The sequence below is a fragment of the Cynara cardunculus genome (genome assembly GCF_001531365.2).
Source record: "Cynara cardunculus var. scolymus isolate 2C chromosome LG 7, CcrdV1, whole genome shotgun sequence".
NCBI classification, from domain to species: Eukaryota; Viridiplantae; Streptophyta; class Magnoliopsida; order Asterales; family Asteraceae; genus Cynara; species Cynara cardunculus.
In genome coordinates this window covers 9,726,868-9,746,702 of record NC_037534.1, presented here as the reverse complement: position 1 = coordinate 9,746,702, position 19,835 = coordinate 9,726,868, and the positions used below count along the sequence as shown (strand labels likewise).

At 32.8% G+C, this 19,835-nt stretch overlaps 2 protein-coding genes across 2 annotated transcripts; one reads left to right on the top strand and one right to left on the bottom strand.

Moving 5' to 3' along the window:
* The first annotated feature begins 1,358 nt into the window (after window positions 1-1,358).
* On the top strand, window positions 1,359-9,380 carry LOC112515876 (probable WRKY transcription factor 13). The gene is made up of 3 exons (XM_025122828.1): window positions 1,359-1,566; window positions 1,732-1,956; window positions 9,044-9,380. The coding sequence occupies exons 1-3, from the start codon at window positions 1,379-1,381 to the stop codon at window positions 9,219-9,221; spliced, it is 591 nt and encodes a 196-aa protein (XP_024978596.1). The 5' UTR covers window positions 1,359-1,378; the 3' UTR covers window positions 9,222-9,380.
* A 4,789-nt stretch (window positions 9,381-14,169) lies between these two features.
* LOC112515536 (systemin receptor SR160-like) lies at window positions 14,170-17,971 on the bottom strand. The gene has a single exon (XM_025122412.1). It carries the CDS (start codon window positions 17,884-17,886, stop codon window positions 14,323-14,325), a length of 3,564 nt encoding a protein of 1,187 aa, XP_024978180.1. The 5' UTR covers window positions 17,887-17,971; the 3' UTR covers window positions 14,170-14,322.
* Window positions 17,972-19,835: the final 1,864 nt, after the last annotated feature.

Below are 19,835 nucleotides of genomic sequence, written 5' to 3'. Positions count from 1 at the left end.
AATAATATAATTTTCTTATAAAGATAATAATTAATTATTTTGTTAGAACTCGATAATTATCCTAATTATATTTTAGATATTTTATATTTTAAAATGAGATGTTATATTCTCTGTTTGATTATGTTTATCTGCAGTTAGTTACACCGGATTCAAACATGGAGCTTTAATAGGTTGTATTTATGCATAATTTACTTGTAATATTGAATTTTAAGTAATATGCATCAATATACAGTGGTTCATGCATAAAAAATAGTTTTTAAGAATTTTTGTCAAATGCTTTATAATATAGTATATATATATATATATATATATATATATATATATGGKGGGGGGGGTTTGTTATATAGGATCATATAGTAAAATTGAGTGTTCCTAAGAATATGAGAAAGTGTGAAAGTATTTTCATATTATATGAATATTATGTTAACACATTATATTATGTTAATATTGTATTAGAATATGTGCAACCTTAATTTATGGTAGCCTAAAACATTAGTCAGAGTACATAAATATGGATTTAGAAATTAACAATTAAAAATAGAATTATAGAGTAGGAGTGTTCATCGGTTGAAATCCAATTAATTTAGATGAATCCGATCCGATCCACTTTTCCATTGGATATTGGATTTTGTCATCCGATTAACGGTGGACATCCGATCCGATCTAAATCCAGTGGATGATTGGATCGAATCATTTCCATCCATTGGATTTTACTATTGGCTATCCATCAGATTGAATTGGATTCGTTCAATCTTTTGATCCAATTTTCAACCAATTAATCCACCATTTCAACCAATTATTCATATATTTTCTTAAGTTCTTAAAAAACAATATATATATATATATATATATATATATACACTAAAAAAAATACCGTAAAATGTTAATAATTATATATAGTTATTAACTGGATATTAGTTGGATGATACTTGGATTGGAGATCGGTTCGGTACCATCTAAGAACTGACTGATCCGATTTGGATGTTGAAATTTTGAACCCAATCTGATTCAATTACAATTAGATATCTGATTTTGGTCGGTCGGTTTAAATTGGATTGGATGATTTTCTACACATCCCGAGCATCTGCTGATATTCTTTTTGCATCTAAAATTTCATTTTTTTTTTAATATTTATTATATGAGTTTAGTGTAAATTAATTCTTAGCTGAGCGGTAATGATTACCTGAAATTATAATTCAGCCCATAATTAGATCTTAATATTAAAAATATACTCGTATCTGAATACCATTTTTAGTTCCTTCATAAAGCATCCAACCCATGAATTGAAACTTCCTTTTTGTGTCTTGAATTCCATCTTATTCAGCATTTCTTTTTTCCTTGCAAACCAAACAGATCTTTCTTCAGCCCCCAAGCAGCCATGCTCAACCAAGCATTTTTAGAAGATCAAGAGTTCTTACCATTTCCTACACCTACAAACATGATCTCTCACCTTCCCTTAGATTCCAATCAAACCCTAAAAACTCTATCACCCCTTTCCCACCACTCCAAACCACAACTAGATCTTGGAGCCTCTCATCTGCTTCCTAATTTACAAACTTCAAACTGGTAAGCATGCATCTTAATTTCTTCCACAAGGGTTTTGATGGGTTATCTTGAACAAATCAGTCACATATATGTATATATATATATATATGTGTATATATAAGCCCAGTTGGGCAATGATTAGTTTCTGCTTAATTAGTTTTAATGGGGTTATTTGTGTGTGATTAGGGCATGGGGGGAAGTGAGTGAGATAATAAGCAACAAGATATTAGGGAGGAGTAGGGATGATCATCTAGGGGTTTCTGGGATGAAGATGAAGAAATTCAAATCAAGAAGGAAAGTGAGGGAGCCAAGGTTTTGCTTCAAGACCATGAGTGATATTGATGTCTTGGATGATGGTTACAAATGGAGAAAATATGGCCAAAAAGTCGTCAAGAACACACAACACCCCAGGTACTTGCTTCCTTACCTTCTTCTTTTATGCTTACTTCATTCATCTTCTCTCTCTCTCTCTCTCTCTCTCTCTCTCTTTTATATATATATATGTATATATAATTAACTATATCTTGTGAAAACTTGTAAGACTGTTGACATTTAGGTCTCTTTTAGGGTAAACAATCGATTGAACAAGAAACCAAGATCACTACCAAAATTTGAAGTTGAACCAATTATCTGTTATATAATTATTACTGAAAATTTATGGATAGACGATTGATCAGCTAATACTGCCTCCGAAAGCAAAGATCGTGTGAGAAGGAGACCTAAGGTGAGAACCATATAAAGAGATCTGAACCCTTGATCACCTTTAATATCAAATCCACCAATGAATCGCGTTTGATACGAAGATTGATCAAGTGCATCTCATCTTAATGTACATCTAAGAATGAAAATCTCTTCTTACCTTAGTTATCCTCCTTATCGAAATCCAACCATATATATATATATATATATATATATATATATGTATATATATGAAACAACATACAAAATTATATTGTTTAAAATGAAATTATAAAGGTGTAAATTTGGATGATAGCTTTTTAGGAGCTATGAAGAATGACTTTTGATAATGTATGAGTATTAATGATTGCTCAATATGTATATAAACCATGGGCCAAAATAAGTAGTGATCATTGTGAATCAAGAAAGTGTATAATTATGCAATTAAATTGGTTACAAAACCATCATAATTAATCAAATCATACCAATAATTAATGACAAGAATTTAATAACTTCTTGGGCACCTTCCCAAGTACTTGCATGAGTAGTTTACTCATTTAATTAACCATAACCTTAACTCTTTCAAACATGGTCGTACGAAACATAAAACGAAGCTAGAAAGTGAATTCCCAACAATGAATGTATCGTCACACAAGCTAAAACGGACAAGAGAACAAAAACGTAAGTTGGTTTATGATGACAATTAACATAAGAACAAAGGAATTCGTTAGCTTGAAGAGTCAAAAGTTGTTTCAAAAAAACTTTATATATATATATATATATATATGCATATATATATATATATATATATATATGATATATATAGCAAGAATTTTATATTTTATTAAAAATATAAAGATATTTGTTTGTTTATGTGAAGATTACAACATTCCATCACCTTTAATAGTATTTTATGAAAGTCATATATGTTTAAAAGTTATAATTTTTGCATAATATAAAAAGTAAATTTACAGTTCATATATATATATATATATATATATATAAAGAGAGAGGGGACGTTTCAAATGCAATCTATCACATTTATACAAACAATGCAACTCAATTAATTAAGATATTTTTGGAAATGATAAGATTTCATTTATTATGTTTTGAATATTTATGGAATATAACTAGAGTTAATTAATTTTGATCAATACTTTCTCTTAGAAAACAATTTAAATTTTTATGAAATCACATATTCATCAAGTTAAATGGACGGTCGAGATTGAATTGTATTGTAGGTTGTACAAATGTAAAAGATTATATAATAACTCACCTCTCTCTCTATAATTAATATATATGTGTATATATATATGAGATACATTCACACAATAAAATGATATTTTCACTTGCTTTAACCAAAAACTCAACATTAAATATAATGATACTTTCACAGTATAACAATATATATTTTTATTTATTGGGTTAATCAATTCTTTTTAACCAAATCCATCTTATGGTTGGTATCTATCTTTATATTTTCAATCTTTTAATTGTTTTTATCTTAACCCCTCTCTTGCTATATATATATATACACACATATATATATGTGTGTGTATATATATATATACACACACATATATATATATGTATGTGTATATATAATAGTCAAAATAATGAGAGAATTTTTCACTAACATAAAAAGACATGCTTATATTTTGTAACGATGATAACCTTTACATTGTTTGAAAGTTGTAATATCCATTTAATATAAGGCTACATTCAAAGTTTACATGGAAGACATCCACACAATATTATGGTTCCTTCGCTTATTGATCTTACATTCTCATGAATATATGTTAATTTTATTGGAATCCATATATATATATATATATATACACACACACACACACACGTGTGTGTAGGGTTCGGTTTTGGTGAGAATGAAACTTATGGAGAGAAGGGTAATAAGTGATTTTCACTTTTAGATCATTCATAATTAAAAATCAACACTAATGAAATGCACCCATATGTACGGAATCAATTCCTGTGAAAATTGCAATTCATGAGTGGGGGAGAAATTAAAAGTGATTCTATTATCATACGATTCTTCGTCTATATATACATATACATACATACACATACACACACACGTATATATATATATAGAGAGAGAGAGAGAGTCACCTTCTTTTTGCAAACCGTCCAAATGTTACAAACGATACAAACAAATACATCTTTGTCCAATTTATATTAAGAATTATCCTTTTCCTTAAAAATCTCATTGCCATATGTAACCGATTTTCTCACATTTTTTCCAATCAACTTGATTGTAATCGTTACGTTTTTCATGTAAAACTAAACCAATTATTGATTCTTATGTGAAACATTAACATTTTTTGTTACCCTCGTGTAATACTACTGTTGTTTTACTTATAAAACAACACATCAACTTTTAAAATGTGACCCTTTTGTTTCTTATATGAAGTCAAACTAATTATTGATTCTCATTTGAAACAATAACATATTAACTTTTTTTTTAAAACAATTCATAGTAACGTTTCATATATATTATTTATGATAAAGGTGGATGAGCTAATAATGGAATATCTATAACCACATAGGGAACTAGGGTTTTCTTTTATATGGTGTCACCATATAATATAGACAAAAATTAATTACAAAAAGCACATCGCTCGATGTGTTTTTAGCCTAATTCCATTGTTTCTATGGATTTCGCAAGTTTTTTTGCTTGATTTCGAAGAATTTTTTTTTTATTGATTTCAAATGACTTTTTCGGTTTTTTGGTTGATTTCAAGATTTCTTTTTTTAGTTTTTTGGTTGATTACAAGGTACGGTTGCACCTTCTTAAAACGATACAGTTGCACCCTTCATAAACGTAAAACGTTTAACCTTTCTTTGGAGAGATAATATGATGCACATGCCACCGTATGCCCTTCTATAGATCCGTCCATGTTTATAACCGAAAATAAATAAGCATTTAATTATTAAATCAAATTCAAATTTAAAATATTTAAAGTATCTCCCAAAATTACCATTTCTGTAGTTTTCATCATTTCAAATCCAAAATTCTCTTCAATATGCACAAATCATTGATAAAAGAAATAACAGTATGGATGAGTTTGTATGATATGTAATCTTAGGACGATTTACAACTGATTTGCTATATATATATATATATATATATATATATACTATAAAGCATTTGATTAAAAAAAATTAAAAATTATTTTTTATGCATAAAGTACTGTTTATTAATATATTTTACTTATAATTCAAGATTACAAGTAATTTATGCACAATTTTTTACAACTGATCAATCAATGTTTGAATTCGTATAACTAATTACAGATAAACATAATTAAATACAAGATAATCATCTGATTTTACATATAAAAGATCTAAAATATAATTATAATAATTATTGAGTTCCAACATAATACTTAACTATTATCTTTATAAAAAGTTATATTATTAAATCAAAAATAAATTACTTCGTTATTAAATTTAAATTAAATTATAATAAAAAATTAAATTAAAGAAATTACACAAAAAAATAAGAATTTTTAAATAGTTAATTTTATACTAATATCGATATATTTAAAAAAAATTATAATATTTTCAAATTTATATTTTATTTAAAAAACAAATACATCATTGTTTTCTCAAAACCACATAGAATCGTATAATAACATCGATAGAGACAAACAATAAAACAAAACATTGAAATCGAGATATATCTTGATAGATTACAAAAGTACAATATACTAATACAAAAAGCAAAAGGTTAGAAGTTGGGGTATTGGGTGGAGTAAAGAAAAGGGTGGCCAAATAGTAAAAAAGGAGTAAGTGGTGGGGCCAAAGTGTAATAAGTGAAACTCTATGCCTTTCTTCTTTGCATGCATTTAGGTTACAGAACACAGAGCACCATAATTGTCTGGATCTTGCAGCAAGTGGGTTTTGAAACTTATGTTCACTACTTTTTACAACCTTCATTTTTTACTTTTCTCATACATTTAAATTATTTAAAATTAAAAACTCTTTTTTTTTTTTATATGCGGTAATCATTAGAGCTGATCATTTGCGGGTTTGGATCGGATCTGGGTCGGACTTAACCTATTTTTTTGTCTAACGGATCTAATATGCTAAAACCAACCTTGTTTTTACGGGTTTAAAAACTTACCCATACCCGTCTTATAAACGGGTCGGGCTTGTCCGCTGATAATTAAGTAGGAATTGACAAGTATTAAAGAATTTTTAATTTAATTTGTAAATTTTAATTATAAAAGTTAATTATTATAAGAATATTAATGGGTCTGGCGGACATACCCAAGTCAATGTCCACCCATTAATTTTAACAAGTCAGTCCAGGTCCGTCCATTTATTTGAGAATGGTAATCGAAGTCCGTTTTTTAACGGGCCGGATATGACAATTTTAACGAGTCATCCCGCTTATGAACAACTGTAGTAATTATACATCCCTTCAATTAAAATCATATGTAATGGTTGATATTTATTTCTCTTGTACTTGTATGAAGAAAAAGAGATGCTAAAGTATCACAAAGAGACAAACCTTGGTTCTCCATCCTCCAAAAAACATAATGAAAAGAGCATTTGCCAGTTTGGATTTTTTATTTATTTTTAGGAAAAAGGAAAAATCATATTGAAATTATGTATTCATAATAAATATTTGAATAAGGGTCTAATCAAATGAGAACTAATTAATTTATGGTAATTGTGAGATCTAATATGAGTCAATCATTTTATTATATTAGTTGTATTGTTTCAATTAAGAAAAAGAATGTATTAGTAATTTTATTGATATTTTTCTGAAGAGTTATCAAACAAAAATATTGATTTAATGAAACAAATTATGGAAATTTCTTTTTATAAAGTTACAATTGAGAAAAAAATATATAATTTCTTACTGTTAAAAGTTATTGGGTATCGTAGTGGTAACATAGTGGTATCACACTGTGTTTTTTTTTGTTATTTTATGAAGCGTATCACAATGTACATCATGTCTTGATATGGTGTTCGTTGGAGAGAGTAGGTGTTTGACGAAGAGAGTTGAGAGGAGGGAGGAGAGAGAAGAAATCTAGAATGCTTAAAATGCCTTTAATTAATATTTTAAGTTAAAATTATCAAAATTATTAATTTCCTAATTTAATCTTTGATTTGTGATTGAAATTGGATCTCACGGTTATCATAAACTAATCAATTCTTACTTGAATGGACAGATATTTCGTCTATATAGTTTATATGGTATACCATATCATGTCGGTTCTTTTAAAATAATTAGGGATTACATTGGTTTGTAAATTTATAACAAATTGAGTCCTTATTACTAATTTTGTTAATTATTTTTTGTTAAACAAAATTAATTAATAGGACATTTTTTTTGTCATTTTAATCATACTTTTATTTTATATACTAAAAAGTAAAAACCATAGGGACCAAAGAGGTAATTTACTCCATATATATATATACTATATTATAAAGAATTTGACATAAATTATTAAAAATTATTTTTTATACATAAAGTATTGTTTATTGATGAATATTATTTAAAATTAATATTACAAATAATTTATGCATAAGTACAACTTATTAAAGCTCTATATTTGAATCTGTATAATAACTGCAGATAAACATAGTCAAATATAAGATAAACATTTCATTTTCAATATAAAAAATCTAAAAATATAATTAAGATAATCATTGAGTTCTAACAGAATACTTAATTATTATTCTTACAAAAAAAAGATTATTAAATAAAAAATAAATTTATTCGTTATTAAATTTAAATTAAATTATAATAAAAAATTGAAGTAAAGAAATTACATTAAAAAAACAGAAACTTTTAGATAGTTAATTTGATACTAATACTGATATATTTATTTTTGAAATTTTATGATATCTTCAAATTTATATTTTATTTAAAAATAAAAACATTATTTTTTTCTCAAAACCAAATAAACCGCATTATAACATTTACAGAGACAGAATAAAACGAAACATTAAAATTGAGATATATTTCGTTGGATTGTACGACTATCCTTCTAGTATATACTTTGTATATAATCCCATATTTTCCCGGTGAAGCAGAGCCCCCACCCTTGGCCTCCCTTCGACCACCATTTGTTCCCCATCATGTCTCTTGCAAAAGTTAAACAGAACACCATAAACATGAGCACAAGTAAAAATCCAATAAGAACATGAACCCATATCATCAATTCAGATCTAAACATAAAATATCAACCTGTTTTACTTACAAAATCAAACACATTATACTGAACTCATACTTTATAATATATAAACCACATAGTCGAAAGGGTTAAGTTGCAGTGAGGATGAGAGATATGTTGAGAAATGTAAGAAGAGATTTACATCCTTAAATGCATATTAGGATGAGATGCACTGAGATCTACCAGAGCAATCCATGTATCAAGCACGATTAATGAGTGAGTTTGAGATTAAAAGTGATTAAAGGTCCAGATCACTTCTTACGCTTTTCATCTTAACTCTCATTTTCACAACATCTTTCATCAGGAAAAAATATGTTTTTTCCTCGGCAAATATTTTGGTTGAGTTGAAACTTGAAAGTAAGGCTTTAGCTCTCGGATTCGTAGTTACTTTAAACTAAATTTAGAGTAAACTACAAATTTGGTTCCCATGATTTAACAAAAATAGCAGTTTTCGTTTTTATAATTTTGAAACTATAAAATAACAATCATAGTTTCTAAAAGAAAACTATTAATTAGATAAACAACGTCAGAGGTGGATTCAAATTTTTAAATGTTAACATTACAGTATACAATAAAACAAAATGGTGACACAATTAACTATAAAAATGCAGGAGTTACTATCGATGCACACAAGACAGTTGTCGTGTGAAGAAACGAGTCGAGAGATTGGCAGAGGATCCAAGAATGGTGATTACAACTTATGAAGGGAGACATGCTCATTCGCCGTCACTAAATGAGGAGGATTCAGAAGCTAACTCTTCAAAGCTCTGCAATTTCTTCTGGCTCTAGACTATCTTAGTGCAATCTTGATAGCAAGATATAAATAATGGTTACTGCTCAGAGTTGTTGCGTTCGTATATGATGTCCTTTTTTTTTATTGGACAAATGTAAATGAATGCTTGTTTTACAGAAAACCAATGTTTTTTTTTTCTACCAGATGATATGAATGTTAAAACTCTTTGGTGACAAGGTATTACGTAAGTATATGTACCACGTTTGCTATCATTATTAGTGATAAATTAGAGACTACGAGTTGATTGTTGATATATATATATATATATATACACACACACACACGCTATAGATGTATACAATGCAAAACCAGTTAAGAACTGGTTTGGTCATATGGTCCCTATTCAGTACTTTAATTTCGATAAGAGCCCAGATAGAATTTGTACTAGTTTATGCTAGAACAAAATCAGGTTTAACTGACATTAAAAATATTTCAAATGAGCCATAAAGGTGATGCCTGATTGGTTTAAGCTTGGCTCCAAATATCAAAAGTACCTAGAGGTTTCAGGTTCAAATCCAAACATGAATAAAAATCCCCTTGTAGCCAAGGAGGTTCAAATGCGGTGACTCCAGGCTATCTGCAAAGCAGGTGGTTGCTCTGGGATTAATCGGTTCGCATAGCGGATTGGATATCCAGGTTAATCAAAAAAAAATTCAAATGTCCTCATAGATTGCCTTATAAGACTTGGTTTATAGAACCAAACAATCGTGTTTCATATTTAAAAATGTTACAATAAGTTTATATGACGTTTTTAATACGTTGTTTACAAGCTTTTTCGAATATTTTTCAAATAAAGTGTCATATGTAAAAGGTAACAGGGAAATGTAACGGAAAAAATGGTACTTTGATAAACATAATCACCTAAATAATGGGGAAAATGTAAGCATTTACAATCAATGTATAAGAATGGTAGCTAACAACCTAATAATCTAAACCAACTAGCTAAAGATTAACATCGACTGTAGCTACGATCATCAAAAGATTTCAAATCAATATGAGACGCTATGGATCTTCAAAAGTGTCATCCCAAAAATGCCCTAACGGCAACCATCGCTCTTGTAAGTTTTTATATGCCTATGACACGTGTCACACATGGATACTCTTGAGGAGTATATAAAACTATAGGGTCACACGCAAGTAATTTGCTTACTTTCACTTGTAGGATCGCAGATTAAATCAAGTTGATTATAGGAAATAATTATTATTGGAGGAGAATTATGAAAATATGTGCTAAATAGTGGTTATGATAACTACATGGTATTATCTGTAAATATGATTAATTATTTTAAAGTTTAAGATAATTATATATGTTACAAAAAAATTAATAAACCTTATTTTTGAATTACAGTCTATTTATAATTTTGCCCATATAAACAGGGTGTCGGGCAAAATTAGTTTGATGATTCAATTCTCAGAATTTGGTTATCAATCTAAATACACATATTATAATAAGAGTTCTTTTAGGCTAACACCCGGTGGAAGATTTACATGTGTTCATGTGTGGATCAACTATAGAGGAAACACCAAGGGGCCTTTCGCCTAGCAGTATGTGAGTCCTTGATTTTCTACGATGTCAAGAGTTCAAACTCCACCAAAGGTGAGAAGGATGTGTGAGTTTATTTGTTTTATTTGTCGTATAATATATATATATATATATATTTATATATATACACTTCAAAAAAAAACTATAGAGGAAATCTTGTTCGGTTTCTAAGTGCTACATCAGATTCCTCGCCAGAACTCAGAAGGTACATCCCTAAACACTCTATATGTGTTGTAATTTGTTTTAATCATTATTGGATTCGACTTGTGTTTTAACTAGAGGTAATCATTTACGGGTCTGAGTTGAAACTGGATCGGGCCTAACTTTTTTTGTCCAACGAGCTTAGTATTATAAATCCAAGCCCTTTTTATCAGGCTTGACAACTTACCATTGGCCGTCCTATAACCGGGTCGGGTTTGCCCATGGGCTAACACGTCTAAAAAGTGGTAACTCTTATAAATTTATAAATTTGATCACTGACAATTAATTAACAAATATGGAACCAAAAAGTAGAGAAAAAGCACCGTTGCAGTTAAAATATAAACGGGTTGGACGAGCTTGTACATATTTATTTTTTTACTTTGTCAATGTCCGTCTGTTAATTTTAACAAGCAAACCTGGGTCCATCCATTTTCTCGATAATGGTGTCAAAGCCCGTATTTCTAGCGGCCGAATAGACCAGGTTTAACGGGTAATCCTTAAACAGATCTAGTTTTAACCTATTATATTTGTCTTCTAATTTAGTAACCAAAATTGATTTTCCACTGCCTTTAAACGATTACATATCAGGCCAAAACCCAATAGTGATATCTGAGACAGCTTCACGTATTAAAACAAATAATTGAAAAGGAATTAAAATAAAACTTTGGATTTAAATGGGATTTGTTTTTTAATTAACCCGATATCCATCCTCTTATGCGAATCGACTAATTCTAGGATGACCATCTGTTTTACGGATGTCCGGAATCACCGTATTTTAACCTCTGTAGCCCAAAAAGATTTTTATTCCTCGTTGGATTTGATCTGAGACTTATAAGCAATTTTATTTTGAACTTTAAGTTCAATCATAAACCATTCAGTCACAGCCCTTTGGTTAATGGGATTTGTTTTTCCATCTTTGACCGACAATGGGAGCTAGAGATTAGACCTAAGCACCGATTCGCCGGAGGAGGTTGTACTGCGGTTCAGCCGTTGTCGCACCACCACCCAACGCACTGCGGCTCCTGTGCCATGGCACAATTGCTGCTCATTGCTTCCGTGGCAAGTCATAGCACGAGGACCGTTTAGGGACCACGACACTGTGTCGTTCGATCAAAAGCTGTCTGTTCTTCGCTGCTGCTTTAAGGGCCACGGTCCAGCGCCGTTCGGCCTTGTCTCAATCTCCAATCATTGCCGCAAAGGGGCCACGACCCTGCGGCGTTTTATGACTGACCGGCCACAACCCTCGGGTTTTAGCCTTGCGTTTTCACCATGGCATGGTGGCATCTCAGCCGTAGTATGCCCCACCCTCATCGCCACAGTCACGGCTAGGTCACAACTTATGCTGGTCTGATTCCGTGGCCACTATTGTGTTTGGACCACCACGTCGCACGATGAATTGGCGAGTCTTGTTCTGCTGGTCTCGATGAATCGCACTGTGGCTCGGTGGTACCCTTCATTTGCTACCAATAGGTGTTTCCGGCCACAGCCACGACTGTGTTTGGCGTCGGAGTTCAGATCACTCCTTTAGGGTTATTTTGAGCCCTTACCTGGTTGAAGCCCAACGTGTTATGGGCCTGTGTCTTGTTTTTGGGCCAGCTCAACATTTACTTCTATTTAAAAAAAAATCTGATTAATCTGGATATCCAACCGGCTATGCGAGCCGACTAATCTCAGGGCGACCACTTGCTTTGTAGATAACCCGAAGTCACCTCATTTGAACCTCGGTGGCCACAAGGAGGTTTTTATTCCTCATTGGATTTGAACCTGGGAACTTCTGGTACTTTTGACCTTTGGAGTCATGCTCAAACCAATCAGGCACCACCGTTGTGGTTTACTTCTATTTTAAAATTTGTGTGGGTTCCAAAGAGGTTCTACAAGTATAAACAATTTGAGAAGGAGAGATGCATACAAACACTTAATTTTTCACTTTTAAATTCTTCAAATATTAAGGAAGAACCAATACGAAACTTATAGATTGTTGCGGAACTAGATAAGGAGAAGTCCTGTTCTAAACAATCTTAAGAATCACTAAGCTTTTTCTTGCACAAAGAAAGTAAGAACAAGAGAGAAGAGAGTTAGAAGAGATGTTGAAGGTGTAACCAAGAAGAAGACTATTTTCAGCTATTTATACTAATTGCATTAAATGCATTTTAGAGAGTACAATCCACGTGTCAAGAGTTGAGTGAAACGTTTGTCCTGGTCCTACAGATATGATATGCTTTTGACCGCATATGAACAGTTTGCTTCAGGTAGTTGGTAAGCACGTTTGGTAAGCAATAACTTTTCTAGAGAGTAAGCTCAGTTGATGTTATTCACTTGAAGTAAACATAACTTCGCAAGGATAAGAAGTCTGTGCTTGTACGTGTCTCTCTTCTTGGGTATATTGTACTCTAGAGAGAAGAGTCTCCATGACTATTTATACCCATTGCATTAAAAGTGAGTCAGACGGAACAAGGCACGTGGCAAGCTTCTAGAGATGATCTTGTTCTTTATCTTCGGATATACAAGCTTTTGGCCGTATATGAATAGTGGTAATTCACAAAGTAGGTAAGCACGTTTTGAGACATTAAGGTGACTCGTACGAGTACTTTATTTTGAAAGTTATGGGTTTGTCCTTTGTGTGTAGGGGGATAAAACAAAAACTAATCTTGACCAAGAAGATTCATTTGATTGTTAACACTAGAATAACTCTAAAGTTTCTTCAATGTTTGTTGAATCTTGAGCAGACTTCATACATGTTTGTACACAGGTTTGTTATCGCTGAAACTATATCAGATCATGAACTGCTTGTCTCTATCTTCAGTTTTATTTTCGACATCACTGAAGGATCTTGAGGTGTGGGTTTTGTATTCTCAAATAACACTTGTTCCTTTGAGATTTACAATTATTATCCTAATTATATTTTAGATTTTTTATATTTAAAATGAGATGTTTATCATGTATTTGATTATGTTTATCTGTAGTTAGTTACATGAATATAGATATAGGAGTTTTAATAAGTTGTCTTGTACACAATCTACTTGTAATCTTGAATTTTAAGTAACATGCATCAATAATCAATACTTTATACATAAAAAAATGATTTTTAAAAGTTTTCTCGTGAAATAAAAAACGAGTCTTGTTTAAAAATATGGTAATGTGGTGAATAAAAGTGGCAATGGATTATGATATGTATGTTTATGTATGTATATACAAGATACTACTACTAATAATTAATACATACATTCATTGGAATGTGGAAGGAGTTTGGCCAAATGTACAAGTTTCTAATGCATAACGTACAAGTTTCTAATGCATAACGTACAAGTTTCAGAAAATCCCCCTTCCCGACTTCAAAAATGCATCACCATACGTTACTGTTTACTTAACTCGCTGTCTTCTTTTATCGTCATCTCCACGCTAAAACCTGCGCCATCGCCGGCGTCGTTCACCGCTGCCGATTCGAGTCCAGACCCTGCTTGGATCTCTTTAAACATCGCCATTACTTGAATCATCGTCGGCCGTCTCCGCGGCCGATCTTCTAAGCACGCACATGCCACCTTTAAGTGTTGTAGAAGCTCAATTTCTAACCCCGGATCTTCCCGCAACAAATCGGGATCGAAAACGTCGCTGATTCTCAGCTTCGCGTGTTGTTTCACCCAACCAACGAGATTGTTATCGCCGAAATCCGGCGAATCGGTCGGTTGTTTTCCGGTCAAAAGCTCGAGCAAAACGACACCGTAGCTGTAAACATCGCCTTTCGTTGAACATTGGAAACTTTGGTAGTATTCTGGCGGCACATACCCGGGGGTTCCGGCTAGCGTGCTCACGCTCAAGTGCGTGTCCATAGCATTCACAAGCCGGGCCATGCCGAAATCCGACACCCGGGCTTCGAGGTTTTCATCGAGTAATACGTTGCTCGATTTCATATCGCGATGAATGATATGCGGAATACAATTATGATGAAGGAAAGCTAACCCACGGGCTGACCCAATGGCGATCTTTCGCCGTGCCGCCCAATTAAGTTTGATGTCGGATTTTTCTCGGTTTTGTAAAACGTTGTCTAAGCTTCCGAACTTCATATACTCGTAAATCAAAAGCCGTTCATCCCCGACCTTACAATACCCTAATAACGGGACGAGATTCCGGTGTTTGATTTTTCCGATTGTTTCCATCTCGGCCATGAATTCTCTATCGCCTTGACCGCTTACGTGTATGAGTTTTTTTATGGCAACAATGGTCCCATCTTTTAACTGGGCTCGGTACACGTCACCGAACCCGCCCCGTCCGATTAGACTGTCTTTGTGGAACCCGTTTGTGGCATCGAGGAGATCTGCAAACGTGAGTTTCCGTAACGGTTTCTCGAACGCTGCAAGACTAATGCTTAATGCCTCTCCGGTACTCGGAAGCCTCCATGTACTGTTTCCTCGCCCGCCAGAATAAGAACTGCCACCACCCTCGATGGTACCATCCATCGCGGCATCAACAGTCTTTTTCCGCCTCTTCTTTATCTCCACCGCCACCATCACCCCAGCGAAGATACAAAATACCGAGAACAACAACCCCATCGCAATGCTTCCCGCCAATGAAGCTCGTTCCCTGTTCAACTTCCGGTGACCCGAGCCCAAACCGAGGCCCAACTCGCACCGTGGTAACGGGTACCCACATAGGCCAGAATTATTCACGAAACTAGCTTGCGGAAAAGTATCGAACGGTGCCGATTCAGGAATCATTCCAGAAAGATTGTTGTTCGATAAATCAACCTCTCCGAGCAATGCAAGACTCGTTAACGAATTCGGGATCGAACCGTTGAAACGATTATACGACAAATCAAGAATCGCAACATTCTTTAAACTCCCGAGCTCTTCGGGAATCGGACCCGTAAGATCATTATGGCCTAAGTTCAATATGAACAGATAGTACATTGCTCCAAGCCCCATCGGAATCCCGCCGTGCAGGTTATTATGCGAAAGATCAAGAAACATCATCGATCCATTGTGGTCAAAGGTTGGCTCAGTGATTCCCTTGTAAACCCTAGTGAAATTACATGGGTGTCTTTCAGAAATCCGACCTAAATCATCTTCTCTGATACCACCAAATTCGAGCAAATTTCCAGCACCGTGACACTGCTTACTTCCGTCGTTCTTGATGTAAACGTACGGTTTTCCGGTGAGATAAGCATCGGCAATGTAGCCGGACTGTTTAAACAAACCAGGTGGGATGGTACCTGATAACTCATTGGTATTAAGATCTAACCAAATCAAGCTCTTGCAATCACCAAGCTCCACCGGAATTTGGCCGGTAAAAGAGTTGTTCCCAAGCTTTAGAATGGCAAGATTTGATAAAGTACCAAGGGACGCCGGAATCTCGCCGGATAACTTGTTATTTGACAGAGAAATCCAGTTCAGATTGGTGCAGTTGCTTAACGTATGTGGGATTACGCCACTTAAATAGTTGAAATCAAGAATCAGATTCTGGAGAGATTGAAGATACATGAGTTCTTCTGGGATTTCACCATCCAAGTGGTTGAACCAAATGATCAAATCTTGAAGCTTCGATAAGAACCTAAAACTTGGAGGGATTTTTCCGGTGAGATAATTGAAACTCAGATCAAGAGAAACCAATTCAGAACAGTTGCTGAGAGTTGCAGGTATTGGACTACTAAACCTGTTGTTTTGAAGGTACAACACCTTTAAGCTTGTACTTGTACCTTGACAAAGTCCAGAAGGGATACCACCGGAAATCTTGTTAGAACTCACATCTAAAGTTTCCAAATTGGTCAATTTCGAGAAAGATTCCGGCAAGTAACCCATGAAATTGTTGAAAGCCAACACCAATGTCTTCAAACTCTTCACTTTTAAAAGGGTTTCGATGGGTAACTCACCGGAGAAATTATTTCGAGAGATATCGAGTAGCTGTAGAGAAGAACATGATTGTAAGCCGTCAGGGACGATGCCGGAAAGGTTGTTGCCGGAAACATTCAGCTCCACCAGCGTTGAGCATAGATTGAGGAGGTGTGGAGGAATCCCACCTTGAAAATGATTGGTTGATAGATACAGAAACTGGAGGTTGCTGTTTACCGGAAAAAATGGTATCTCGCCGGCGAACTGGTTCTGGGTGAGGTTAAGGAAACTGAGACGTTTGCAAGCCGATAGAGAAGCAGATAAGTCGCCGTAAAACTTATTAGATGACAAATCAACATATTGTAAAGTCGAGCAATCACGAAAGGAAGGAAACCCAGATGAGAAATTGTTTGCAGAGAGATCTAAGTACTTCAAGCTGGGGCAATCGAACTCCGGCAAATCTCCGGCGACTTTGTTTCCTTTTACAGACAAATGTTGAAGCATCTGGCAGCCATTTGAAAGGATCCACTGAACAACATTTGGTTTCGACCCAGAAATCCGATTGTAAGACAAATCAATAAACTGAATAGAAACCCCCATCGGTTTCAAATCGCCATTAAAATCGATCGAGTTTCTTGACAAGTTAAGAGAGTTGAGTCTAGGACATGCCGTCATCAAGGCGGAAGCATCGGAAAACGAGCCGGAAATCCCATTTTCAGCCAAATCAATGGAGGTGAGAGCTTGACTACACTGAGATCTCGAAACCCAACTCAAAGAACCAGTGATATTACAGTTGTTCGCCATTAACATTTCAAGATTAGCAAGTATCATCAAATTCGTCGAAACTAAACGGAAATCAGAGCTCAAATCAGTACCACTCAGATCTATGGAGGAAACTCTCGAGTTTTTGCACGAAACGCCACTGAAATTACAGGGGTGATTCCCAACCAACCAATTTGCCAAAAGATTTGGCTTTTTAAGCTTAGATTTAAACGATAAGAGCTGGTGAGATTCATCAACGTCACCATGAACATAAGCTAGAGAGAGAAACAAGATAAAAACAAAAACAAATCTAAATCTATGAGGTTTCATCATCTTCAGGGTATGGTTTCGAATTGGGTGTTTTTGATTTCAGAAGATTAACAATAAGTGATCAACTTCCATCATTCCAATTTGCAGCAGCTTAGAATTTAGAGAGAGAGAGAGAGAGAGAGAGAGAGTGGGGGATTGGGTTTTAGAGAGAGAGAGAAAGATAAGAGTAGTCAAACAAAAGAATAAATCTAGGAGGAGAGAAGGGCGTGGACACAGCTGTGGTCACTTGCCATGTGACCCATTTTCACTCGAGTTTGCATGGAGATCGATGTGAGTAAAACACTACTTGTTAACAACTTTACATCTTCAACAGATTTTATAAAAAACAATTAAATTAAAAAATTAAAAAAAAATACATTAATCTTTGATTTTAAAAAATTGATCAGTTATATTATTAAAATATTTTATTCATTTATTAAAATTAGAAGGATACTTATATAATATAATAAAATACATTTCGATTTTAATGTTTTGTTTTTATTTTTGTTACAAACGATGTTATAATATGATTTTATTTGATTTTGAAAAAACGATAATGTTTATATTTTTAAATAAAATATAAATATGAAATTATCATAAAATTTTGAAATATATATGTTGATATTAGTACCAAACTAACAATTTAAAATTTCTTGTTTTTTGTATAATTTCTTTAATTCATTTTTTTGTTGTTGGTTTAATAATATAATTTTATAATAATTAAGTATTTTGTTATAACTCAATGATTATCTTAATTATATTTTAAATTTTTTATATTTAAAATGAGATGTTTATTCTGTATTTGATTATGTTTATCTGTAGTTAGTTATAAGAATTCAAACATTGAGCTTTAATCAATTGTATTTACGCACAATTTACTTGTAATTTTTACTTAACGCATAAAAAATAATTTTTATCAAATGTTTTATAATATAGTATAGATATAACATTTTAAAATATTTATTTTTAAAGTTTTTTTATGGTGATCTCACTTGATAATTATCTTCGGAGTTAATTCCATATTGAGAGAAGCAACTTTTCTCTCTCATTCTTTCTCCATTTTAAAAATAGTTATGAAAAAAGTTGTTGGAGCAAAATATTGGATTAAAATCCTTGTCTTTCCCTTTCCAGAGAAGCTGTTGAAAATACTCTTATAAATTAGAATATTTCATTCACTATTATAATATTATTTTTCTTTTTAAATATTTATTTTTAAAGTTTCTTATTGATGGTCTCACTTACGGGCTGTTTACCAAACGCTTACTCGGATAATTGAACATCAAGTCACATTACTTTACCGGATAAACATGGTAAGGACCAATAATCTTACCCGGTAAGAGCGAGACAAGGATAAGTGAGGGCGACGACTCTTACCACGGTAAGCACATGAATATGGTAAGGACTAATAATTTTATCCAGTAAAAACGAGACAAGGACCATGAGTCTTACCCGGTAAGTGAAAGATAAATAAGTATTTAATTTCCATAATTTTAATGTCAGAAGGGTGTCATACAATTTGAACAGCATAAGGTACAAGTCAAAGAAGCGGCCTTGCTGAGGGGACAGACAGTAGACAGTGTTGAATAAAATAATTTCAAGTTTGTTGTCTTCTAATCGTCCTCAAAAACAATGATTTCCAGATTTCAAAGAAAATTGTACAACTTCAATAGCATAAGGTACAAACCTTTCTTGCTTGGGAATCGTGAATAATTTAATAAGGTGTTTAAAATTGTTTATTTGAAACAACTTATGTTTTTTTTTATAAAAGCACTTATCAACTTATTATAAGTCAAAAAGATTTAACTTTTTTAAAAACTTCTTATTACCGATTTAACACCGGTATAAGTTATTTATCCAAACACTCAAAAATGTTTATTATCGGTATTACATCGAAGTAAGTTAATAAGTTGTTTTTATAAATAATCTCACGCACCCCTAAAATATTTATCGTGTTCCCTCTCATCTCATCCTTC

Excerpts from the sequence above, each read along its gene's own strand:
- LOC112515876 (XM_025122828.1), top strand. The coding sequence starts at position 1,379 with ATGCTCAACCAAGCATTTTTAGAAGATCAAGAGTTCTTACCATTTCCT. Across the intron at positions 1,567-1,731 it reads AATTTACAAACTTCAAACTG|GGCATGGGGGGAAGTGAGTG; the intron begins GTAAGCATGCAT and ends GTGTGTGATTAG. Across the intron at positions 1,957-9,043 it reads AAGAACACACAACACCCCAG|GAGTTACTATCGATGCACAC; the intron begins GTACTTGCTTCC and ends ATAAAAATGCAG.
- LOC112515536 (XM_025122412.1), bottom strand. The coding sequence starts at position 17,886 with ATGATGAAACCTCATAGATTTAGATTTGTTTTTGTTTTTATCTTGTTT.